Source organism: Mustela lutreola, chromosome X, assembly GCF_030435805.1.
Source record: "Mustela lutreola isolate mMusLut2 chromosome X, mMusLut2.pri, whole genome shotgun sequence".
Lineage (NCBI taxonomy): Eukaryota > Metazoa > Chordata > Mammalia > Carnivora > Mustelidae > Mustela > Mustela lutreola.
In genome coordinates this window covers 103621368-103648565 of record NC_081308.1, presented here as the reverse complement: position 1 = coordinate 103648565, position 27198 = coordinate 103621368, and the positions used below count along the sequence as shown (strand labels likewise).

General features: G+C 41.8%; 1 protein-coding gene and 1 long non-coding RNA gene across 4 annotated transcripts; one reads left to right on the top strand and one right to left on the bottom strand.

Annotated features, from left to right (window-relative positions):
- Positions 1-136: 136 nt before the first annotated feature.
- On the bottom strand, positions 137-22174 carry LOC131822148 (uncharacterized). Of its 2 annotated transcripts, none has more exons than XR_009350096.1 (4): positions 22037-22174; positions 4853-4990; positions 650-766; positions 137-562 (listed from the first exon to the last, which is right to left on the bottom strand). It is a non-coding gene; the product is annotated as an uncharacterized LOC131822148 (long non-coding RNA). The 2 variants fall into 2 exon arrangements; XR_009350095.1 differs by having other exon boundaries at positions 21793-22133.
- On the top strand, positions 22122-27198 carry C1GALT1C1 (C1GALT1 specific chaperone 1). Of its 2 annotated transcripts, none has more exons than XM_059158542.1 (2): positions 22122-22256; positions 24722-27198. In XM_059158542.1, exon 2 carries the CDS (start codon positions 24727-24729, stop codon positions 25681-25683), a length of 957 nt encoding a protein of 318 aa, XP_059014525.1. In that variant the 5' UTR covers positions 22122-22256; positions 24722-24726; the 3' UTR covers positions 25684-27198. The 2 variants fall into 2 exon arrangements, with proteins under 2 accessions (XP_059014525.1, XP_059014524.1); XM_059158541.1 differs by lacking the exon at positions 22122-22256 and adding an exon at positions 22319-22456.

Below are 27198 nucleotides of genomic sequence, written 5' to 3'. Positions count from 1 at the left end.
CACATCGGGCTCTCCGAGCAGAGAGCCTGCTTCCTCCCCTCTCTCTGCCTGCCTCTCTGCCTACTTGTGATCTCTGTCTGTCAAATAAATAAATAAACAAAATCTTTAAAAAAATAAAATAAAAAAATAAAAAAGCCTTGCAAAGAGGAGTTAGCTTATTTGTATTTCCCTTGGATGCAGGGAAACAAATAATAAATAGGGAAGAACAAATCGAAGTTTCTGGTGTCAGATCCAACAGCCAGAAAGGCTCCCTTTTTGCAATAGATTACAAAGAAAGGGAGGAAATAAGGTAAGAAGCAACATCGAGAAAAAGGTATACAGGTCTGGTCCAATCATCTTGGGAAAGCTGTCTCCTTCAGCTGTCGTCTGCTTCAATTCCTGGAAATCTTTATTTCCAGGTACTCATGGGATGTGCAGATCTAGTCAGGGTCTGGTGCTTTCGTTAGATGTGACACACGGGAGGCTGCTTGGCTGGCTCAGTCAGAAGAGTGTGCAACTCTTGATCTCGGGGTTGTGAGTTCGAGCTCCATGTTGGGTGGAGAGATTAGTTTAAAAAATAAATCTTAAAAAAAAAAAAAAAAAGGATGTCACACATGGATCCAAGAGTCATTCCTTGGAGTTCCGCAGTACAAGGGTTGGTTAACAGTACCTGAAAGGGGCCTTTCCACAGGGTTGAAGAGAGTCTTTCTGTAGCTGTCTTTTCCAACAGATGAAATCTCTGGACTGCAAGGTATGACGCTTTAGATCTTTGTCTCCCAGGAACGCACTGTGGAAAGATTGTTCTACTAAAGCGTGGTTATTCTCAACAGAAGCAATTGGGCCTATGCAATATTTAAGTATATCTCCTTTTACCATTTGTAGATCGAAAGAAGCCCGCCATTGGCCATCCTGTGATTATCTCAAAAAGTAAGAGTTTATAGGTTCCAAAGAGGTAGATCTAAAATGTAGGAAAACTAATGGCAGTGCTTTTGGTGGGATTATTGGAAGAGCCTCTACAAATTTTGCTTAACAATACCATTAGTGTGTTTGACTTGCCCTGAGGATTAAGGGTAGTAAGCACAGGAGAAATGTTGTAACAATGCCCAAACAACACAAACCTGTCGAAGCAAGTTCTCTGGTCACTATGAAGTTTGAGGGGGAATTCCCCAGGTACGGATGATTTTTTTCTAGTAGGATTTTAGCCACAAAAAAATAGCAGTCCGGTGAGAAAACATACAAACCATTATCAAGACAAATTTATATGCCTGAGATGGAGGAAGCTGAATAAAATCTATCTGCCAAACTTTGATCTATTGGGCAACTTACAGTGTCCAGAAGCAGTGCACACAGGTGTTCCCAAATTATATTTAAAGGCGGGGAGGGCAAGCAGAGTAGGCACTGTGTGGTCTTGTTAACATTTACCCCCCAGTATTGGCTCAAAGGTTTTCATTTTATCAGCAGACCAATGATAGGATACGTATCCAGTAGTCAGTACTAGGAATTTTAGAGTCTATGGCAGCACTGGATTATTATTTGGCCCAGCCCAGAGTTTTCTTTTTTTTTTTAATTGAACCAGCAGCCATTAGGTTTTCAATATTGTTTTTTCCTTTTCTGGGGCTGATGGTTGGGCATCTCTAGTCAATTTTTCTAGATTATCATTAGGGGAGGGGGAACATCCCTTTGACCTTGACAGAGGTTTGGCTGTTGGTTCCTTCAAGAGCAGCATTCTTTGCAGAAATATCAACTAGATGGTTTCCTCTGGCCTCCAAGGAATCCAGCTTAGAATGCGCAGGGACCTTAATACTGGCCAAAGCATCTGCCAATTGTATGGCATCTAGTAATTTCTGAACATAAAGGCCATTTTTAATTTTGTCCCCACTAGAAGTGAGGAAGCCTCACTATTTCCTTAGCATTCCAAAGTCATGAGCTACTTCAAAGGCCTACCTACTGCCAGTATAGATATTTGCAGTTTTGCCCTTGGCTAAAATGCAGTCGGAGCAAGAACAGCCTGTTGGGCCAGGATAGCTGAGGGCAAAGGTGCTGCCTTAATGGCTTTTAAAAAACCTGTAATAGCATACCCAACATCATATTTACCATTTCCACCTTTAAAATAAAAACTATTGGTAAAATTCTGCTTTATGCAAAGGAGCTTTCTGTAAGCCATCACAGGGAGTCTGACAGTCATGAAGAGTATTGTCTATAGAGAAGGAAGAATGGTGGCAAGGTTAAGATTAGTACCGCAAGAAAGTCTGGAATCCAATTTCTCACAGCAGCCAGCTAGCCTAAGAAAACCTTACAACTGACTTCATTTTGGGAAGTTCAGGATGCCATGAGGACTGTTTGGATCTATGTGTAGCCTTTGTTCTGAGCTCAGGTGCTGCAAATATCAAACCAGAGTCTGAGCAAACTGCAATTTCTCCATGGAAACCTTGCGTTCCTTTAAGGCTAACAGCCTAAACAGGTGGATGCTGTCCCTGCAACGCCTGAGAAGGAGATCAGAGAAGCAAGTGCCTGAGTATTGTAATAAGGCAGAACTTCTAGTTAACTTTGTATCTTCTAAATCCACTTTTAAGGTTTGGGAGAAGTAGGAAGGACTTTCAGCAAAACTCTGGGGCATTACTGCCCAGGTACACTGCTCTTCTTCCCCAAAAGGCAAAGAGATAATTGACGGACCTTATCCACAGAGAAATCAATCACAGCTAAAAATCTGACGAAACAAGTACAAGATGTTGAAGGGTCATCTGATTCACCGAGCTGGCAATTTTGGTTGTTGCTATCAAATTCTAGAATTATCTCCCCCTTTCAGGAGAAAAAAATTCCAATATTATTTTTCTAAGAAATCTCAGCCCAAAAATTGAATAGGGGCAGAGGAACTAAGAAGAAAAGAATGAGTATCTCTTAAAGGAAACAAGAAGGAATTGGTTTAAAGATAGGAATGGGCTGAGGTTTACTAGCGACCCCACTACTTGAACCATTTCAGTACTTCGAGCAGGGGCTGTTTAATAACAGTGGGACTGCGCACTGAGAGCGTAGGTCTGGTGTCGACAAGGACACAAAGAGATTCATCCCCAGTCTGGAGAGTTTCTTCTCCAAGCTGGTAAAGAGGAAGAATTGGGAAAAGCCCCTGTAATTCTTCGGAGTCCTGTAGTTGGGAGTTCAGAGGGCACGGGAAAGGCTGGTTGGAGGGCTTGGTTGGAAGGCACTTGGAACACTTAGAACACTTACCTTTGGAACAATCTTTCTTCCAATGTCCAATAATGGCAGAGACCAGGAGGGGGTTGCTTTTGTTTAAGGCGCTTCCATTTGTTAGAGTTGAAAATTAAAGATTTTAGTGGTCTTCCTTGTAGCTGAATTCTCTGGGGTGTGGGTGGGCCACTTTGCTAAAATAACTGAATCTGAAGCAGACAGTTTCCCATTCCATTCTAGTCCTTTTAACCACAAGGGAAAAATCCAGATTCAGCCCTTTAATGAACACAGAATTGAAGGGTACCTGAGTGGATTTAACATCCTTAGGGAGGCCACAATTTTCCTGAAAAACAGTTTGGAGGTGACTGTAATAGTCCTGCAAAGGTTCATGGGGTTTCTGAGTGCAAGCTTCAATCTTATCCCAATCAGCAGGTTTTCGGCAAGCCCTAGGGACTGCCCAGTGAAGCTGTAAAGCAATTGCCCAGCCTGATCATATAAAAAGGCATGGGGTTGGTCTCTCATTTAAAGTTCTAAAGATGGGATGCCTGGGTGGCTCAGTCACCTTTGGCTTAAGTGTCTTAAGCACCTGCTTTCAGCTCAGCTCATGATCCCAGGGTCCTGGGATCTAGTCCCGCATGTAGCTCCTTGCTCACCTGGGAGCCTGCTTCCTCTTCTGCCTGCCGCCCTCTCCCGCGCACCTCCCCCCGCCCCGCTTGTGTGCCTGGGGCTCGCTCTCTCTCTCTCTGACAAATAAATGAAGTCTTTGAAAAATAAAGTTCTAAAGATTTTTCAGGATCATCCCAATTAGCTGTTTTCATTCAGTGCTGGGCCTGGCCTTCAACAAGCATGTGAACTGGCTCAGATACAAATCTGAGGAAGCTGATTGGTAGGTCTGAATGATTACATTAAATTCCTTGGCAAATCTATGAGGATCTTCAATAACTCCTAGAAAATCTTTCACTATGGCTCCTAGTTCAGCCTTAGTCCAGGGGACATGGGAAAGCAGGAGCTTAGCATCAGGATCCTCTTAAGAGCGTAATTTTAAAGGGGCCGGTTTTAATGGGTTCAGAGAAGGGAGAGGGGAGAGGTTCAGAGAAAAAGGGAAGTTCACTGAGAGAAGAAGAATGAGGAAGCAGAAGGTATAAAGGATGTAGAGACAAAGAGGACAGGGGAGGAAGAAAGAGGCCTGAAAAGGTTTTTTTGTCTTCTTTCAATTGTTCACCTTCGTTAATTTTAAATGGTATTTTTTTTTAAAGAGATGATTTTAGCGTCTTAGATACTCTTGGAAGCTTCAAGATATTCATTGAAATAGGTATCCCATTCAGTCCATTTTATTTTAGAGCTTCTAATTTGGTTCTAAGAAAATCAAGTTTGGGAAGATCCAACGTTCCCCATAACAGCCACTGGAGTCCTAAGTAATTTTTTGTTAAGTTGGTCCAATTACTTAAAAATGCACATGAGGAGGGACCATAGTTTTAATCATAAAACTGGCTGGGGTCCCAGAAGGATGACCCCCCTGAGAGAACTTAGCAGATTGAGAACCCATTACTCAAAAGCAGAGGTTCAGGAAACAGAAGAGTACTCACGAGGAAGGACAACAGTTTCATTAAAAAAATTTTTTTAAACAGATCCAAATAAAGTCGGAGAGCTCAACCAGGAGGGAGCTCAGATCCGAGAGTAGACTTACCGAACTAAAGGCAAGATGACTCACAGAAGCAGAAAGCACAAGGTACTAACGTAGGTACTTTACATGGTTCTGGGGGTCGTGACTTCCTCAGGGGTTCCTCTCCTTTGGGTCCCATCTGGGTCACCATGTAATGCTGACCTTAAAAAGCAAAAGAGCCAGTTATTCTACCAGCAAAATGACTTCATAAGGGAATAGAGAGGAACTGAAACTCAAGATAGGAAAACTACGGTGAACCAGGGGCAAATCCAGAAAACTGAGGAGAGGGGCTTGCTTTTAGGAGGGGAAAGGAAGAAGCTAGGAGGAGAAGCTGTTTTGCTGAGTTCTCACTGGCTGGATTGTTGCTGGGCCATGAGAAATTCTTCCTCCTGCTGGGTCGTTACAAGGTAAGCGGCTTCCTCTTGGGGAATGCAAAATATGCTTCTTACAAGCAAGCAGTAATTCATGAGAGCTCCCCCTTCAGGGCTTCCCGACTCAATTTTTAAACTGTTTTTGAAATTTACTCTTTATTTATTTGAGAGCGAGCGAGAGAGATCAAGCACATATGGCTTGTAGGGGCATGTAGGGGCAGATGGGGAGGGAGAGAATCTCAAGGAGACTCCCCACTGAGCATGGAGCCCAGTGCAAGGCTCAATCTCACAACCCTGAGATCAGGATCTGAGCCGAAATCACAAGTGGGTTGCTTTACCGACTGAGCCACCTCCTGACTCCATTTTAAATGAGGTTTCCTTTATTTTCACATTTCCCACTTTACAGCCTCTGGACTTTTCCCAAGTCCTTCCTCGCAATCAAAATGTACCTGTTTATTACCTCTTTACTTGATGTCAGTGATATAATTCAGGGTTAAGGCATACTAATATTTTGTGGATTTTGTTTCCCACATGCCCCACATAAGAGTTTCAAGGGATGTATTATGAAGAATATTAAATTAACAAAATATTTAGGGACCTAGTATGAACCTGGCATTGGCCTAGATCCTATAGCACTGTATCAAAGAACAGAAAAATTGCCACTGGGGCGCCTGGGTGGCTCAGTTGGTTAAATGTCTGACTCTTGATTTTGGCTCAGGTGGTGACCTCAGAGTCGTGAGATTGAGCACCACATGAGACTCCGTGCTCCATGCTGTCTACTTCTCTCCCTCTCTCTCTCCCTCTGCCCCACCCCCTGCTCACACACTTGCACACTCACCCTCATAAATAAAATCTTCTAAAAATACTTTATAAAGAAAGAAAAATTGCCACACTGGATCTATCCAGCCTACTACCCAGTACTACAAAGGACACGCTCTGGAAAAAACAGAGATGGGGCACCCAGGTGGCTCAGTCGGTTAAGTGTCTGCCTTTGACTCAGGTCATGATTCCAAGGTCCTAGGTTTGAGAACCACGCCAGGCTCCACGTTCAGTGGGAGAGTCTGTTCCCCCTCCACCCTCTCCCTGCTTATGTGTGCGTGCGTGCGCTCTCTCTTTCTCTCTCTCTCTCTGAAATAAATAAATAAATAAATTTTTTTTTAAAGAAAGAAAAAACAGAGATGGAACATTCAAACAACATTTCTGGCAGGCTTTTTAGACAAACATAGAAAAGGCTTTAAAAATTTACACACTCTGGGGGCGCCTGGGTGGCTCAGTGGGTTAAGCCGCTGCCTTTGGCTCGGGTCGTGATCTCAGGGTCCTGGGATTGAGTCCCGCATCGGGCTCTCTGCTCAGCAGGGAGCCTGCTTCCCTCTCTCTCTCTCTGCCTGCCTCTCCGACTACTTGTGATTTCTCTCTGTCAAATAAATAAATAAATAAAATCTTTAAAAAAAAAAATTTACACACTCTGACCTATAATTTTACTCCTAAGAATTTATGCTAAGGAAATAATAAGAGATACTTCAAAGATGCAAGTGCAATGATGTGTATTACAACATTATTTATAATACTGAAACAATCTAAATATCCAAAATAGATGGCAAGGTAAATAATTTATTCTGTATTCGTATGATAGAACGTTGTGTACATTAAATTCCTATTAACACAAAATTCTTTGGTGACAAGAAAAATCTATTGCTGATTGTGAAAATTTTTTTTAAAGATTTTATTTATTTATTTAACAGACAGAGATCAGAAGTAGGCAGAGAGGCAGGCAGAGAGAGAGAGGAGGGAAGCAGGCTCCCCGCTGAGCAGAGAACCCGAAGCGGGGCTTGATCCCAGGACCCTGGGACCATGACCCGAGCTGAAGGCAGAGGCTCAACCCACTGAGCCACCCAGGCACCCCTGATTGTGAAAATTTTTGTTTTAATTTTATGCATAGACAAAGACTGAAAAGATTTACCTTAAATGTTGAAAATAATGTTTGTATCAAAATGATAGGAATATGAATGACCTTTTTTAAGCTAAATGTTCTAAATTTCCACAAGAAACATTCTTTTTTAATTGGGAAAAAACAATGCAATTGTCTATTTTTTAAATGGAATATTCCCTGAGAAGGACTACTTGTCTTCCTTAAAACATCAAAGAGTAATAATATTCCCAGCTTCCCTAATGTAGCCATTTATAGTTTTTCATTTGTAAATGTGTTTAACAGTTTTAATCCTTTTCACTTCTGCTAACTTGTGCTATTATTTTTTTTGAAATAATTATACATTCAACAAAGGTTACAAGGAATGTAGAGAGAAGTCCCATGCACTGTTTCCTCAGTAGCCCCAATGTTAGCATCTTATACAACTCTAGCGCAATATCAAAACCAAGAAATTGACATTGGTACAATCCTCAGTGCTTATTCAGATTTCACCAGTTATACATGTACTCGTTTGCGTCTGGGTGTTGTGTGTGGGTGAGTGTTTAGCTCTATATAATTCTATCAGATGTATAGCCTTGCATAACAACCACCACAATCAAGATCTAGAACATTTTCATCACAACAAGAATCCTTCATGTTGTACTTTTTAAAAGATTTTATTTATTTGAGAGGGAGAGAGAGAGAGGGCATGAGTGGAGGAGGAGCAGATGGAGAGGGACAAGCAAACTCGGCGCTGAGCGTGGAGTCCAACATAGGGCTCGATCCCATGACCCCGAGATCATGACCCAAGCCAAAATCAAGAGTCAAATGCAAAATTTTTAAAAACCAGTATTTTTCCTTATATTAACTGGTACAACTCCTTGCTATCCTTTCTATATTTTTTGCCTGCATCTTTTGATCACCTCTTCATCTGATACCACTTTTGTACTATAATGAGAGAACAGGGAAATAATTTAGTATTTCCCAAGAGTACAGAAAGATTTTTTCTTGGTTTCCCAACCCATCACTGATTAATGTCACATATATATTCTGGGTCGTTGTCAAATTTGGGAAAACGTCTATCGAATTTGGGAAAACCTCTATATCATTTCTTGTCTATATAAGCTGTAAGATTTTGGGCTATGTCAAGTTTTTTATATAATGACTAATCTTAGATAAGCTTTAGACTTACTGGTTTAAAAGTGTTACCTCAAGTCATTTCTACACTGGTACAGCACCCATAACTTAAATATATGCAGAAGTGATAGGAAACTACATAAATATATCCTGCTAACCCCAAATAAATATATTTGAAATGCAATTTCTCTTTGGTTGGATCCCCAAAAGAATAGTTCCAGTAGAAGGGCACCTGGGTGGCTCAGCTAAGCACCTGCCTTTGGATCAGGTCATGTTCTCCACATCCTGAGATCCAGCCCTATATTGGGCTCCCTGCTTGGCAGGGAGTCTGCTTCTCTCTCTCTCTCTCCCTCTCTCCTTCTGCCCCTCCTCCCTGTTCATTATCTTTCTCATAAATAAATAAATAAAAATCTTAAAAAAAATAGCTCCAGTAAAAACAGAACTCTCCACAGAAAGCAAACAAAGGCAGAAAATATAAAAGGAGCAAAAGTGTTTTCTGGGTTGGATGAAGATAGACACTTATTTTTAATACTTCTTGTGTCTTCACAAGTAGATTTAAAGTTAATAAAAGTATTCCCCTCTCATATACATTTAAAGTAGTCTAATGTTGTGAATTCCCTTGACAGAATTGGGAAAACCATGTCCCAGAAGAATAAAGCCTCAGAGGAAACCTGCTGGAGCTAATCTGTGGCAGGAAAGCCTTCCCCACCATTGAATTCTAAACGTGCTCCGTGGCAAAGGCTTCTGAAAGGAGGACAGCGAAGACAGAAATCCTAAGGAAAAGACGGGATGGATTTAGCCACACTAAACTTAAAAACATCCATGATGTTTATTTATTTATTTGACATGAGGTTAAAAGAAAACCAAACACTAAAAAAAAAACCCCAATGGGAAAAAAGTACTTGTTATTCATATTACAAAGGAGAGCACCAATACAGAAATCAATTAAAAATTTTAAAGCATGAGGAATCCAACAGAAAAACTGGCAAAGAACATGAACAGTCCATTCACAAAGAAAGAAATACGCAAAGGCAAACATTGAAACAACTGCCAAGGAGTTAGAAAAACCAATCCCTCCCACCCTTCTGTTGGGAATATAAATTAGTTCACCTTTATACGAGGCTACTTGACAATATAAAAATGACACTAACACTTATAAGAAGCTTGCTCTTTGCTAAGTACTCTGTGAAGTGCTTTGCACTGATTAAGTTATTCAATTCTCACTCAGCTTTATTGATATTCAATGTGCATTATTTGAAATAATGAAAACTCTAGACTCCTCAGACCCCCAACAATAGGGTTTGGTTAAATGGATCATGGAACCTCTCTCTATACAACAGGACTGAAATGATCTGTATTTACCACATGAAAAGCTCTCAAAATATAGTTTGCTTTTTTTCAAAGATTTTATTTATTTATTTGACAGACAGAGATCACAAGTAGGCAGAGAGGTAGGCAGACAGAAAGAGGAGGAAGCAGGCTCCCCGCTGAGCAGAGAGCCTGATGCGGGGCTCAATCCCAGGACCCTGGGATCATGACCCAAGCCGAAGGCAGAGGCTTTAACCCACTGAGCCACCCGCGCACCCTAGTTAAGTTTTTTTTTTAAAGACTACAGAAGAGAATGTATGATATACCATTTCCATTGTACAAAAACTGCATGAATAAATACCTATCTACATATGGATATGTATGTAGAAAAATCTTGGGGAGGAGCACCTGGGTGGCTCAGACAGTTAAGCATCTACCTTTGGCTCAGGTCGTGATCCCAGGGTCCTGGAATCGAGACCCACAGTGGGCTCCCTGCTCAGCGGGGAGCCTGCTTCTCCCTCTCCCTCTGCTGCTCCCCTTCCCTGTGCTCTCTCTCTCAAATAAATAAAATCTTTTAAAAAAAACCTTGGGGACATATAGCAAAATGATGACAACGGTTATTTCCAGGTGGTGGGATTTTAGATGATCTTGATTTTCTGCCTTACAACTTTTCCATGAATGCCTTCTTCAGTTTTGCTATCACTATTCCTGGGCAGCAGGGGTAAGACGGGCTTGAGGGGCACACGACCTGTGGTGTCCTACACAGCTCCATCCTTACAGAAGCCCATGTTTTGTTTAATATTCTACTGTCACGATTTTGAAATTCTGAATAATTCATGAATAAGAGGGCCCACATTTTCAGTTTGCACGGGCTCCTGCAGATTCTGTAGTGGGTCCTGTCAGGAGTACACCTTGCCTCTTCAGCTGTCAGCCTGAAGTGTGGGATCCTGCAACTGTCACCACTCTGAGAACTTGCTGTTTTCATTTTCCTTCCCTCACACAGAAAGGAAAACCTCTCGACAAGGAGGCTTTGGACTCATTTTTTCCACCATTGGCTGATTGATCAACCCTCTCCCTGGACAAGGAAAGCCTCTGAGGACAGACTATTTTTCTTCCCTATTAGATTTTAGCTTTACACTCTCTCCCAGCCCCCAACGGGATGGATCATGGGCGTCCCTTACAACATCTGCCTATACCTTCCAAAATGCCAATCCTGGCAGGGGAAAAACTTGTTCTTCGGAGTAACACACTCAATCACAGCAACTACTCTAGCGTCAAACACATATGCGTTCATTACCTATGTATATTGTCTTTAGGTCATTCAGTAATGAGCCCGTGATTGTGGCCATGAGATTTCCTTATAGTTTATTCCCATCAACTAAGCTTTTCATTGTCACCAACAGTTTCATCTCCACTTGGAGATTTCACTGTGCATGCCTCCCTTTAGATGTTTTGTAAAGATTTATCTTTTGAAAAACTAGCTACCGGGGCGCCTGGGTGGCTCAGTGCATTAAAGCCTCTGCCTTTGGTTCAGGTCATGATTCCAGGGTCCTGGGATCGAGCCCTGCATCAGGCTCTCTGCTCAGCGGGGAGCCTGCTCCTCCTCTCTCTCTGTCTGCCTCTCTGCCTACTTGTGATCTCTGTCTGTCAAATAAATAAATAAAATCTTGAAAAAAAAAGAAAAACTAGCTATACCCCATCCCTAAGAAATCATGCTTTTGAAATGTCAAAATAATATCCTTAACCTCCTTTATCTTTACCTTTGTTTCCTATTTCTAAGGCAGCATCTACTCAGAAGAGGGTCACAGCCCACTAGTGACTCAATTCCCTTTAAAACAGTGGTTGTGACATCTCATCAAAAGTTTCATGGGGTCGGGGCGCCTGGGTGGCTCAGTGGGTTAAAGCCTCTGCCTTCAGCTCAGGTCATGATCCCAGCATCCTGGGATCGAGCCCCGCATCGGGCTCTCTGCTCTGAGGGGAGCCTGATTCCTCCTCTCTCTCTGCCTGCCTCTCTGCCTACTTGTGATCTCTGTCTGTCAAATAAATAAAATCTTAAAAAAAAAAAAAGTTTCATGGGGTCAACTTATATTACATCCACCAAACGTTTTATCTGCATGCTACTTAATCCTTCAAATAAATCCAGTTAACTAGATAAGCATTATAGAAATCACATCTCCTCTAAGAAATTCTTTTGGTCCAAATATCTTCTACTAGCTTTTCTGACAGGAAAGTCAAAATTCCCAGTTCTTGAGTCACCTCTGTTGTGCCACACTTACCATATAAACTAAAAAAAAAAAAATCCAATTTTGGATATTTCCAAATACACATAAAAGTATAAGGAATGATGCAATTAAGTTCCAGGTATCCATTACTCCCCTTCAGCAATTACATTCTGCCAATCTCAATCATCACTTTTTAATTTCGTTTCTTGATTTAGAGGAAATTTTGAGCATTGGCTTCTCACTAGGAATACAGCCAAATTCATAGTCTCACTTGAAATAAAGCTGTCACCTCAGTAGCAGTTATCTAGTTAGAATCTAAACGCATTCCCCCTTCCCAGATTCCCCATCTCTAACCAACCTGCTCCCCAACTCCCGCTCTTCCCACCCCTAAGCCGCAACTGGCATTTGTCCCAGCTAACTGATCTAATGATCTAATCCTTTCTCCTTTCAACTATGGGAACACGGGACAGGGAGACTTAGAGAACACATTTGTTCAGCATTCTGCAGAAGAGGCAAAATTGCCTTCTGACCCATGCATTCCAGGGCAATTCCGTTTCACTTCTTCACCTTCTGGAGAGGTGAGCAAATAACAGCTTTAGAACAAAAAAATATATTTTTGGAGCTTTTGTTCAGAGATCTGTTTAGGGGCGCCTGAGTGGCTCAGTTGGTTGAGCTTTCCACTCTTGGTTTCGGCTCAGGACATGATGTCACAGGTCCTTAGAAGGACCCCCATTGGGCTCTGTACTCAGCGGGGAGTCTGCTTGAAGAGTCTCTCCCTCTGCCCCTCCCCCAACTTGTGCACACAGGGATGCAGGTGCTCTCGAATAAATACATTTTTTAAAAAGATCTGTTTAAAAGTATGCTATGTCTATGCATGAGAAAGTGGGTATTAAGCAAAGAAGGCAAGAAGAGCAAGGTTCAGAGGGAATAAGATGGAGAATTAAGTTATGGGTCTCGCAAAAGGAAGCAATACTTCTGGGCTGCCTCTGACACTTGATCTCCTTTATCTTCCCAACAATTTCAAGTACAACTGAATTCCCATTTTACATATGAGGAAACTGAGGAAACTCAAAACGTCAGAAATCCTGTGGCTCCAGGCACCCAGTCTGTGAATGCTGGAGGAGGAATTCAATCGTATGTGACTCCAAAGTCGTGCTCTTTCTCCCTAAGCAGTGGGCTTGGGAGCACTGGGCAGTGGCACAGGACATTTGTCAGGGTCCCCAGGACAATCTCTTTTGAGGGCTTAGCCTGCAAACAAATGCCACTTTGTAATGAGACTTTCTCTCTTTCTCACCAGATGGTCCCCTAAATTAGTTGAAGCCTGTGGGCCTTAAATATAAAATAGGCGGATGCATGTTGATTATAATACTGCAGCTTGGTTTTCATCGCAAGTGTTAGGCTTAAAATGTAAGAATGTGATTGACTTATAGCATTTTCTTTTTAAAGGATGAAAGTTCCTTGCGTTTGATCAACCCAGCCCCTGGAAGCCTGGCTGCTGCTCTCCATAACACAGAGAACGACACCCAGGCAGGCGCCCAAAAGCAAGGGTACCATAGCCATCTGCCTAGGACAGGCCTGAGCCACACGACTTTGACCCAATCCACACTGCTGATGTTGCCCCTCGGAGGCCCATGGGAGGCAGTTTGTGCTCTTCCTCCCTTGGCCAGACTAGGCAAGTTTGTGTTTCCTCCAGAAGCCCCCGGCTTGCTACAATATTATCCACCCAGATCCTTCTTTGCCATCAGCATTTACCTGACCCTGCCTGGATCTAGAAGCTGATCCATCTGGACTGGACATCCGCCCCTTTCTTCCCCACTGAGCTGGAGGGAAAAAAGGCAGCTTTAAAACCTGCTTCTCTTTTACTCACACTTAGTATGCCTGTTTTGTCTGGATGTAAAGGCCCACTCACCTACAGCTAGGAAAAATTCTGCTCTCCTATCTAACTTTGGAACTGAGAAATCAGTCTTTGTTCAGACACGCTTCTCTACAAAACCCGGCAGCTGGGGAGGAGTGGTGGCAGCAGAGAGGCTGCGGGAGCCAGGAAGGGAGAGGAGGGAGGCAATGGCGAGCGGAGAGGAGCAGTCGCCTCAGGGAAGGGAGACAGTTATCACAGGGTCCAGCAGGCAGCAGTAACGGAGATGGCTCACGATTCAGGAAGAAGGGAGAAGGGGCTAAGTACCAAGCACTATGCTAGATGCTTTACGTATACCGGAACGTATACGTATACGTGGGACCAGAAATGAGGAGAAATTTTTGAATGCTAGGACACGGATTTAGGCAAGAAGTAATGAAGGACTTAGGAGAATGATAGCAGTTTGAATGGAAAAGAAAGAAGAAATAGGATTCACTGTGAGAGGAGTTTCAGCCTAACTTACCGGTTCACTGGGTGCAGAGGTCAGGGAAGAGGAAACCAAGAGAGCTTTGGGTTTTCATAATAAGTGACTGGGAAGATAGGGGACATTAATAGGAAAATGATGGTCAGGAGATAGATGTAGACGAGGTTGATCAATTTGGTTTGGGACCTATCTAATCTTTAAAAAAAATTTTAAAGGTTTTATTTGAGAGAGAGAATGAGAGAGTGGGAGGAGGGGCAAAGGGGAAGGGAGACAGAGAGGGAAAGAATCTCAAACAGACTCTTGAGATAAGTGTGGCTCCCAACAGGAGGCTCGATCCCACAATCCTCAGATCATGAGATGAGCTAAAACTAAGAGTCTGACGCTCAACCGACTAAGCCACCCAGGTGCCCCTTGAAATTTTTTTTTTAAAGAGTTTATTTATTCATTTGACAGACAGAAATCACAAGTAGGCAGAGAGGCAGGCAGAGAGAGGGGGCGGGGAAGCAGGCTCCCCGCTGAGCAGAGAGCTGATCCCACAATCCTGAGATCATGACCTGAGCTAAAGGCAGAGGCTTTAACCCACTGAGCTACCCAGGTGCCCCTGAAATTTTTTATAATACAAATTTTCAAACATAGAGAAAAATTAAGGAAATAGGATATTGAAGTCCCATATACCCATTACCTAGCTCGACAATGATCAATTTATGGCCAATCTTGTTTCACCAATACCCTTACCTATTCCTCCTTTCCCCAACTAGATTATGTTGAAATAAATCTCAGATACATGATACCATCCATAAACACTTCAGTATGTATTTCTAAAAGATATTCTTAACATAGACACATAGTGGGGCGCCTGGGTGGCTCATTGGGTTAAAGCCTCTGCCTTCGGCTCAGGTCATGATCCCAGGGTCCTGGGATCGAGCCCCGCATCGGGCTCTCTGCTCCGCAGGGAGCCTGCTTCCTCCCCTCTCTCTCTGCCTGCCTCTCTGCCTGCTTGTGATCTCTGTCAAATAAATAAATAAAATCTTTTAAAAAAACCCATAGACACATATAATTATCTTACCTAAAAGAAATTAATCATCAAATACTTAATGTCATCAATAAGTATCCAAATTTCCTCTCCTTGTTTATTTATAATTGAGTGGCTAAAATCAGAATCCAGATAAACAAGACCCACTGAATGTAAGATTCTGTCTAAAACTGCCATGTAGACATATCAAACAGGCAACTAAAATTTCAGGTCCAAAACTCAAATGAAGAGGTAGAGGCCAGGGATACAGATTTAGAAATCATCTTCCCAGAGGGATGATGAAGCTATTTGAATAAATGAAGCTGAGTAGATACCATAGAAGGAGAATATAGCAATAAGAATGGCTCAAGGATAAAGCCTTGGGGAACAACTACATTCAGGAAGAAAAGAGCCCTCTGGGATGGGGATGGGAGTAGTTTGAGAAAGAAGTGAAAAGCTGAAAAAGAAAACAAGATAATGATGTCACCGGAGCCAAGAAATGAAAGCATTACACAGAGGGAGAACCATGTAATTGTGCTCGCTTCATGTTTTCCATCAAAAGAGTCTTGGGCTGGGGCACCTGGGTGGCTCAGATGGTTAAGCACCTGCCTTCAGCTCAGGTCATGATCCCAGGGTCCTGTAATCCCTCCCCATGTAGGGCTCCCTGCTCAGTGCAGAGCCTACTTCTCGCCCTCCCTTGGCCATTCCCTCCACTTGTCCTCTCTGGCTCTCTCTCTGTCAAATAAATAAATTATATATATATGTATATATATATTTTAAAGTCTTGGGCTAAATCTCAGTCCCTGCTCTACTGTGTGACTTTCTAGCTGTGCTATACATTAAGCAAATCATATCTGTAAACCCAACATTCTTCGAATGTAAAAAACAGGTAAGACCAGTCCTTCCCATTAAAAGCTGTGTAAGGATCAAATGAGAAAGGGATCCATGTGAAGAAGGCCTTTTTTACTGCAAAGTATTGGACAAATATGAGAGGCTATTCACTCAATACATCTTTACTGTTTTTATTAATGTGAAAATATACCTTAACTGCTGAAGGGAAGGTTAAGTTTCTAATATTAAAAAATGCTGAATTCCAAAGGCCATAATTCTTCTAGAGTCTCATACTAGCTAGCTCTTATGAGCATCTACTGTCTACTGGGCACTGTTCTAAATCCTACAAATAGGGACAGGGGCACCTGGGTGGCTCCGTCAATTAAGAATCTGCCTTCAGCTAGGGTCATGATCTCAGGTCCTGGGATCTAGCCCCACATCTGGCTCTCTACCCAGCAGGGAGTCTGCTTCTCCCTCTACCTCTGCCCCCTCCCACTGCCCCTGCTCATGTTCACTCTCTTTCTCAAATAAATAAAACCTTTTAAAAAATAAAATATATCCTCCACATACCTTAACTCATTTGAGCCCCTCAAAATCATATGAGATAGGTACTATTATGAGTCTTGTTTTACAGATGCTGAAGCTGAAGCTGAGAGGAGTGAACTAACTTGCCCCAGGTCACACAGCTCGAAAACCGGTGAGTCAAAGCTCAAGCCAAGTCTTTCCTATGCCCAAAACTGACCTCTTAGTCACTACACCAAAGTTCCTGTTAAAAATATGTATTGAAAGGGGCGCCTGGGTGGCTCAGTAAGTTAAGCATCTGCCCTTGGCTCAGATCATGATCCCAGGGTCCTAGGATCGAGTCCCACATCAGGCTCCTTGCTCAACAGAGTCTGCTTCTCCCTCTGCCAGTTGATCCCCCTGCTTGTGAGCTCTCTCTGACAAATAAATAAACTTTTTTAAAAAAGAAATTAGTCCTTTAAAAAATAGGTACGCATTGAGAGGTACCTGGCTCAGTCCTTGGAACATGCAACTCTTGATCTCAGGGTCCTGAGTTCAAGCCCCACAATGGACTTAGAGTTTAAAAAATTTTAAATTAAAAAACAGTGGAAAAGTATGCTTTGGAAAATTAGAAGATCACCATATTATAACCCTAATGATTTACAGATCTAGGCATCAAGCATCAATGCAGCTATTATCACAGAAACAACCAGACATTATATGGCTCCTGAAGTAAGCACACATTCACCAACTATGAAGTTAATTTTGCCCCCTATCACACCCCAAATGGAACTTGAATCAAACAAAGCTTTTATTTTTTTAATTTTTTTTAAAGATTTTATTCATTTATTTGACAGAGAAAGAGATCACCAGTAGGTAGAGAGGCGGGCAGAAGGAGAGGGAGAAGAAGGCTCTCTGCTGAGAAGGGACCCGGATGTGGGGCTCGATCCCAGGACCCTGAGATCACGACATGAGCCAAAGGCAGAGGCTTAACCCACTGAGCTACCCAGGCGCCCCCAAACAAAGCTTTTAGATTAGGGTCACAGTTGCCAGATAAAATTTAGGACACCAAATTAAAGTTGCATTTCAGATAAACAACAAATAATTTTCTTAGTATAAGCATGTTCTGTGCAATATTTAATATGTCCCATGCATTATACTTGGAGCATACTTTTACAAAAAAGTATTCATTGTTCATCTGAAATTCAATTTTAACTGAGTACCCTGTGTTTCTATTTGCTAAATATGGCAATCCTACTTTATTGTTTTTTAAATATTTTATTCACAGATTTGAGAGAGAGAGAGAGAGAGCACATGAGCAGGGGGGAGAGGCAGAGGAAGAGGGAGAAGCAGACACCCTACTGAGCAAGGAGCCTGATTCAGGGCTTTATCCCAGCCAAAGGCAGACGCTCAACCGACTGAGCCACCCAAGTGCCCTGGCAATCCTACCCATTTATAAGAAACACAAAGGACTGAGAAACATACTAATTTGAATACTCACTAGATGTTTGATTACATTAAGAAATCATTAATTTTTCAGTTGTCTAGTTATGAGTTTTTTTTTTAAGATTTTATTTATTTATTTGACAGACAGAGATCACAAGTAGGCAGAGAGGCAGGCAGAGAGAGAGGAAAGGAAGCAGGCTCCCCGCTGAGGAGAGAGCCCGATGCGGGGCTCGATCCCAGGACCCTGGGATCATGACCTGAGCCGAAGGCAGAGGCTTAACCCACTGAGCCACCCAGGCGCCCTAATTGTGAGTTTTTTTTAAAGAAGCTATCTTTTACAGATACACATTGAAATGTCTGTGGTTGAAATCATATGATGTCCTAAAGGTCCTTCACAGTAATTTGGAAGGGAGGGAAGGGGATGAGATATAGATGTAACAAGACTGGCCGTGAACTCATGATGTTGAAGCTTCCTCAAAAGTACATTTGATTTCACTACACTCTTCTATTTCTGTGTGTGTTTAAAATTTCCCATAATAAAAAAGTTTTTAAATGAAGCAATACCCAGCACAGTGACTGACATACTGTAAATACTTAATATGTATCTGTTGGCAGGCAAATGTTTTTTGTTTTTTTTTTTAAGAACGCTCTCAGATGGCCATCAAATGGAAAAACATTCTGGAAATGAGATTACAAGCATGAATATGCCTGAAAACACAAATGAGATTCATTTAGGGACCAAACTATACTCAAATGGAAACAATAATTAATTTGCCCAGACAAGGGAATTTGTTTATTGAAGATGAACAGTTGTGAAAGTGTGGGAAGAAGAGGTATGTATTACAGGAAATTAATTTGGGTAAACACATAAGACATATTTAACCCTCCAAAAAGATGCTATGTGGAAAACAATCCACCTTGGGTTTTCTTCAATATGACATATTCCAGTGAACTGTGTAGAAAGTCATATTAATTTCCCAAAGGCCTTTGGACAGATTTTGAAAATCTGAGTGCTCACATGCAAATAAATTGCCATTACTAGAAATTAATGACTTCTCATGCTAAATAATGCATGCACTTGACAGGATGTCTTTATCAAAAATGCAGTATTGTCAGTTTTAAATGCAGTCTTGCTTCAAATGCTGGGTACATGGGGACAACCAAATTCTAAAGCAATCTTCTGCACAAGGTGTAGGCTAATGTGTTTAGTGAAGTGTTTAGTGTAGGTACGTGAAATAAGCTGTTTGTCTTATGCTTAATATCCCTCTATATCGATACATTATAATTAATTCAACAATTTCTCTTATTGATGGATGTTTCCTACCTCTGCTACTATAGACAACAATGCATTTACCCTTCTACATTTAGCCTTACATTCTGGTGCTTTAATTTCTGGGAGAGAGATTATAAGAAGTAGGTTGGCTGGGCCAAGAGTATAAATATTCTTAATTTTAATAGATACAAATTGCATGTATTTCTAAATTAGGGCTACAAATGTGCAGTGGTGTTCTAAAAATGCAATCACCAAGAGCACCTGGGTGGCACGGTTGGTTAAGCGTCTGATTCTTGGTTTCTGCTCAGGTCATGATCTCAGGTCCTGAGATCAAGCCCTGTGTTGTGCTTCATACTCAGTGTCTGCTTGAAATTCTCTTCTCCCTTTGCCCCTCCCTGCCACAAGCTGGCTCATGTTCTCAATTTCTTTCTCAAATAAATAAATCTTTATTTTAAATAATCGGTAATTGCATTTTAAATTATTTAACTACAAGCCAATCATCTTACTAACTTCACTACAAATGCTAAGTAAATTTCAGCTCTGCTTTAAGTAAAGAACTGGGTTCTCTGACAACTTCCCATTAACAGTGCCTTTGGTGTTAGAAATTCCATGGTTTATTCTATTTCAGAGCATACTGTATCAGTACTTCCAGTCTGGTATATCTTCCTGCATCAGGAAGTGGCATTTTATTTTATTTTTAAGATTTTATCTATTTTTTTGACAGAGAGAGACACAGCAAGAGAGGTAACACAAGCAGGAGTGGGAGAAGGAGAACAGGCTTCCCACTGAGCAGGGAGCCTGATGTGGGGCTCAGTACGGGGCTCAATCGCAGGACCCTAAGATCATGACCTGAGCCAAAGGCAGACGCTTAAGGACTGAGCTACCCAGGCGCCCCAGGAAGTGGCATTTTAAATTGTAACCTTGTCAGTCTCTGAATTCTGTGTGCCATTTCAATCTCTCCCTTCTTGGTCCTTTTTTTGCAAGGACAGACTGGTTCTCTGCACTCTTTAAGAAGGTACTTTTTTAGGGACACCTGGATGGCTCAGTGGTTAAGCATTTGCCTTCAGCTCAGTTCATGATCCCAGGGTCCTGGGATCGAGCCCCCACCCCACCCCCACAGTTGAGCCCCATGTCGGGCTCCCTGCTCAAGGGAGAGCCTGCATCTCCCTCTCCCTCTGCTCCTCCCCCTGCTTGTGTTCTGTCAAATAAATAAATAAAATATTTTTAAAAAGAAAATAATAAAATAAGAAGGTATTTTTTTTAAAGATTTATTTATTTTAGACAGAGTGCAGTGAGGAGGGGCAGAAGGAGAGAACCTCCAGCAGACTCCCCACTGAGCACAGAGCCCAAGGAGAAACTCAATCTCACTGACCCTGAAACCATGCCCTGAGAGGAAACCAAGAGTCTGATGCTCAACCGACTGAGCCACCAGGCACCCCACAAAAGGTATTTTCATTAGTAACTTCCCCTCTTCTATTTTTTGTCCCTCTAATCTTGAAGATCCCTTTAATGGATCTTCTTCCAATTAAAAAGTAACAACTGCTTGTTAGAACCAGTGAAACAATTCAATATGAGGATGTATAAAGACAAAGCTCATCACCTCCACCTCAATATAATCAGTATTAACAGCCTGCTGAGTCTTCCACAACTTTCCCTGCTCATACAAACAGATCACATATACAAAATTTTGTTTACACCAAAGTATAATCATACTATACACACTGTTCTGCAACTTGTTTCACTCAACTATGTACATACACACACACACATATATATATTTATATATGTGACAATATCTAGTACTTAACAAAATATAGTGGAGATACTCCAGTCTTAGATTCCTTTCCAGTTCTAAAATTTGCTTTTGTGTTCCTTCAGAGAGCATACTACCACTATAATTATTTGTAATGAATTTCTCAATGTCTTTCTTCCCTGCTAGACTGAGAACTCTATGAAGGCAGGGGGCCAATTTTGTTTGCCTCTCTATCTCCAGAATTTAGGATAGTGCTGCCAGGAGAGTAATTGCCTAAAATCTATTTGTTCATTGTTTCAGTGCTTCCTGAAACCTCTGTCTACTTAAACTGGGTCATTGTCAATACTCAAACATTTATCTTTAAGAACTCAAGCCCGAGGAAAGCCACCACTCAGTGTTATTTGGATGGAAACTAGTGACGGTACATTTTAAATATTTGGGGAAATTTGTGTTTTTTAGCAAAAAAAAAAAAGCGAATGTTAAAAGATCACGTGTTTAACAGAGAGTTCTGCACTTATAATTAGGAAAGCTGGATTCTAGTCCCACTTCCAACATAAATTACCGTGTGGCCTTTAATAAGTTCCTTTCCTTTCTGGTCCTGGGGTCCTCATCTGTAGCTCTAACATTCATTAATTCCACAAATATGTACTGTCTACTGCGCGCTGACACTAGGCTAGGTGCTAGTGATACAGGGTTAAATACTAATAACAGCCAACATTTAATGAATGCTTACTCTGTGCTTGGTCTTGCACTAATGGGAGTCCTATGCACTCTCATTTACCTCCTACGAACACTACCGTGATAGTTTCTGTACTTTACAAAGGAGGGAACTGAGGTATAGCGAGGTGAAGTAACTTTCCCAGCATACCAAAGGACGCGGTGAAGACAGGATTGGATTCCAGTCAGTGGGGCTTCAGATGCCATTCCAATAACCACAGAAAATCCTTGCCCTCGTAATTCGAGAAATATTTAGGTGGCCTGCATTTTGGTTCCAGCCCAGAAATACTGGGTGGCGCACCCTTCTCATCGATATGACGGTGCAACGATGCAGTAGCATATTACAGAAACCACTGAGAAACCTGAAACAAGCGCTGCAAGCATCAACGCTCTACCTCGCTCTCGCGGTTTCCACGCCGAGAAGGTGAAGAGGTGGGCGGTGTCAGCGGGTCGTACGCACGGACGCCTCTGCGGCATCCCATTGGATACAGGCAAGCGTACGGGTCACGCCGGCAAGACGCGCTGCTCTGAACTCAGCAGGAAGCGGGGAGTAAGGGAGCGCGGTGTGCGGACGGGCCCCTCCGACGTCAGCAGGGCAGGCGGCTTCGCCAGGCGGTGAGTTCGTTTGCCCCGCCTCGCTCCCGCGCGGTCGCGGCGCTCACTTCCGGGCCCTCCCCGCCTTTAGTGAAACCATCGAGAGGACACCCCCTGCATCTAGAGCAGCCCGACCGGCAGCGTAACCGGGTGGCGCGCGAACGTGAGAGGAGAGCCGTGCGCAGCTGCGCTTTCCCGCCCCTGAGCCGTTCTAGACGCCGGTGAGTGCTGGGGCTTCGGCCAGCATCCTGTGCGGACCCGGGAGCGGCCTGACCCCGCCCCTCTCCTGGGGGAAGGCCTGGGCTCTGGCCGGGTCCCATCATGCACCACGCGGGGTACCCGGGCAGGTGCCGTGGGAGCGGTAGTTAGTGGAGGAGAGTGAGTCGCTTGCGTGGGGGCGCTGCCTTGGCCCCTCGGTGGGGTTTTGAGGTGACCACGTCCTCCCTCTCATTTTTGTTCTCTATTTCGTCCTCCTGCCTTTTCCATACTCCACCCAACTATCTTCATCTTCTAAAAAGTTGCCATCGCAGAAACCACTCTGGTAGTTTTTGCCTCATTGGTGCCCGTCTGCAGTTTTAAGTTTCCCTCTCCTCCGCACCAAATATCCTATCACGTACATCTCCAGGGTTACTTTTTTTTTTTGCCCCCCCCCCCCCAATGGAAAAAAAATCTACTCCGAGTAATTTGTGCATATGATCCATGAGTAGTATCCCCGTCAGGGAGAATTCTGAATGCTGTTCTGAAGCTAAGAGACACGTGTGAGTTATCGTATATGGGCCAGAAATAATCAAAGTCCTATATAAATTACTTTTAGAGTTCATCTTATAGTTCTGATATTAAGCAGAGCCTGCTTTCTATCAGTTCTTTTCCTTCCGTAGAGCTGTTTCTTGACCAAGTTCTGGGTGACACAGGAAAACCATCCTGCCTCTTTGCCCACCCCCACCCTCATTCAGGAATTATTCTGCCAAGCCATTTCACACCTTGACCTTCTAATAGAAGTCAAAGTCCATTTCCTCTAGAAGAAAACCAAGGGGTGGTTTCCTTATAGCAGGATGATAAGATGGGTGTAAAATGTCAATTATGGTTACAAATTCCACACTTTTTTCATTCATAAGAAAACAAGGTTATTCGGTATCTCATCTACTAAATTTCCAGCAATATGAGTGGAAGCACTCTTTAGATCATTATTCTGTAATAGGAAAAGCATTACACTGATATGAGGAGATCTGATTTCTGGTTCAGTTCTACCCCTGACTGTGTGACTTTGGGTCAGTTACTTAATCTCTGTGGACCCTCTCTTTGCTTGTCTGTAAAATGAGAGAAGTGATACTAGGTAGCTTCTAAGGCTTCTTTGAACTTTAAGAGGCCAAGGGGAAAATCTAAGGAGCTCAGTAGAACATTTCTTGTGGAGATAGGAGATTGGGAAATCTCAACAGTTGTATTTAAGGTTGGCTTTTCTTTTAATTTCTAATTGAAATCAAAGTGTAGACCTTGGAGCACTTGGGTGGCTCAGTGGGTTGGGGCCTCTGCCTTCAGCTCGGGTCATGATCCCAGGGTCCTGGGATCGGGCCCCGCATCGGGCTCTCTGCTCAGTGGGAAGCCTGCTTCTACCTCTTTCTCTGCCTGCCTCTCTGTGTACTTGTGATCTCTGTCAAATAAATAAATAAAATCTTTAAAAAAAAAAGTGTAGACCTTTCCCTTTTTACTTCCCCAAAGAATAAGAAAATGCCTTTGGAGGAAATAAAATGTTCATTAGTGGTTCCCCAGATATGCCTATATTGAGTCAGTTCTCATCCAAATAATTTAACTATTTTCATTATGGGCTTTTATTACATAAGTTGACTGGGATACTGTATTGGAAGCCCTTTAGTCTTAGGAATGAAAAGAGTAATATGAACATGTATCAATCTCAAGAAATTTGCTATAGATGTACTCAAACACCTAAGGACAGCAGCCATCAGCTAAATAAAGCACTATGTTAAGAACAGAAATGCCAGCACAGATACCATTGGTGATTTGCTAATTGTAGGTGGTTTTATCTGTTCAATTTAAGGTTTCCATGTAAAGTCCATTTACATCTACAGAAGTATTTAAATTGTGCAAGCTTGTGAAATGAAATTCCTTCAAAGAGAATGATGGACTGACAACCTCTTTAACATTGGTTTCTAGGGTTAATGTTTTGATTTAGTACTCCGTTAATTAAATCCCCATAGAATAAGTGCAAAAATGGCCTCACAGAAAATTCTAGTGCACAGAGGTGTTGTTGTAAAGTTCCAGTTTATACAGAGCAGTGGTCAGATACCATTGGAAGCTAAAGATTCTTAGACCTCTTAGTATTGGCATTCTGTGCAACTAACTTGATTTCAAATTTAGGAACATTTTTTATGTTAAGAGCAAAATGTAAGTATATAAGGTATACCAAATCAAATTGCTAGACTAATCCTTTTCTATTAAGTATCCTAAGGATCTTTTTCTTTTTTTTATAGGAAAAATGCTTTCTGAAAGCAGTTCATTTTTGAAGGGTATGATGCTTGGAAGCATTTTCTGTGCCTTGATCACTATGCTAGGACACATTAGGATTGGTCATGGAGATAGAAGGCACCAGCATAAGCATCATCACCTACAAGCGCCTAATAAAGAAGATATCTTGAAAATTTCAGAGGATGAACGCATGGAGCTCAGTAAGAGCTTTCGGGTATACTGTATCATCCTTGTAAAACCCAAAGATGTGAGTCTTTGGGCTGCAGTGAGAGAGACTTGGACCAAACACTGTGACAAAGCCGAGTTCTTCAGTTCTGAAAATGTTAAAGTGTTTGAGTCAATTAACATGGAAACAGATGACATGTGGCTAATGATGAGAAAGGCTTACAAATATGCCTTTGATAAATACAGAGACCAATACAACTGGTTCTTTCTTGCACGCCCCACTATGTTTGCTATTATGGAAAACTTAAAATATTTTTTGTTAAAAAAGGATCCATCACAACCTTTCTATCTAGGTCACACTATAAAATCTGGAGACCTTGAATATGTGAGTGTTGAAGGAGGCATCGTCTTAAGTATAGAATCAATGAAAAGGCTTAACAGCCTCCTCGGTATCCCTGAAAAGTGTCCTGAACAGGGAGGGATGATTTGGAAGATATCAGAGGATAAGCAGCTAGCAGTCTGCCTGAAATATGCTGGAGTGTTTGCAGAAAATGCAGAAGATTCGGAAGGAAAGGATGTATTTAACACCAAATCCGTTGGGCTTTTTATTAAAGAGGCAATGTCTAATCACCCCAACCTTGTTGTAGAAGGATGCTGTTCAGATATGGCTGTTACTTTTAATGGACTGACTCCTAATCAGATGCATGTGATGATGTATGGGGTGTACCGTCTTAGGGCATTTGGGCATATTTTCCACGATGCGTTGGTTTTCTTACCTCCAAATGGTTCTGACAATGACTGAGAAGTGAAAGAAGAGCATGTATATGATCACCGTATAGGACAGGTGTTGTCACTATTTGTAGTTACACCTACATATCCAACATACAGTATGTTTCTTTTTTTTTAGTTTGGTGACACTGGTTTAATTGAACATTGAAGTTTAGTGGTGCATTTTTGAAGAGGGTGGGGTTTTTTCTCCTTAAAACACATGAAAATTTCAAACATATTGGAAAAAAATGTTTTAAGGCTAATTTTGCAAATAAAAGGTATATTTATAAATATATTTATGTGATAAATCCTAAATTATGAATCTGTGGCACATATTTTTGCTGATTGGTTAAAAAATTTAACATGTCTTTTTAGCTTTCTAAGATATGCAAATACAGTCTCTAGTTGTGAATTTGTGATTACAGTAAAACTTTGAGCTATGTGTTTCCATTACTTGTAATGCTGGTCCATGTTCTAAGCCTCTGCAAGTGCTCATGGATTTGCTTTCTCGAAATACACAACCAAGCAACAAAGGAAATTCGTTCCCAAAACTAATGTTGACGTGAAAGTTGAATTCTGTCCCTGAGAGAAAAAGTAAAAATTACCTATAAAGGTTAATCATTTTCCCAGGAGCTAATTTAGTGGCATTCCTCAGCATATACAAGTTGTCTGATACAATACTTCTCTGTGCAGACACTGAAATTGAAGTGGTCACTATGAAGAATCTATATCCGTTGAAATTTCTTTACTTTGCTGGGCAAATGAGTTCTGTGGAAGTCTCCTTTCAAGAACTTGTTTTAATGGTCTGGAAGTTTGACTTACCTGAGTGGCGTCTGATCTTTGTTCACCTGTTCAAATTCTGAGATTTTCCCCATATTCATAGTTGCAATCATATCCAGTGGTTTCAGGTGCGGAGGCCCCAACCTCACCATTCATCTTGGACCATACCCTTTGCCTAATTTCAGTGGCTACCCAGAAAGCTTTATCTAGGGATGAATACAACAGCTCTTGGCCTTATAAATGTATGAAATATTTGCTGCTCAATTGTCCTATAATTGGGACTGTACATGCTATATTAAGTAAAATCCATAAGCCCCCCCACAGGGTGTGAGACCATGACATATTAGAGATCAATGTTTCCTGAAACTGGCCTCATGATGTTAATGGTCTCCCACAGCTTTTACAAACCAGGAAGAGAATTTCCTCAAGAGGGCCTCAGGCTTCAAATTATCAATCATCAGTGCATGAAGTGCTTTTTAAAAATTTTATCTGATTTTCCTTATTGGGGCTTTTGGTTAAAATGAAGTGTTATTAATTTTAAAAAATAATGAAACTTTTTATCATGCACTCTATATGGTCTCAGATGCAACTAATAAAGATCAAGTCATGTTCAGTGTAAGTAAAATAATAAACAGCATCTCCCTGAATGTCCCCAACTTATAAGTGTCACCTTGCCCCAACAACAATATATTTTAAAGAATTATGCATTTATCACTTTCAATTACATTAGTGTATCGAGATATAATTGTAATAAATATATCAGAATACA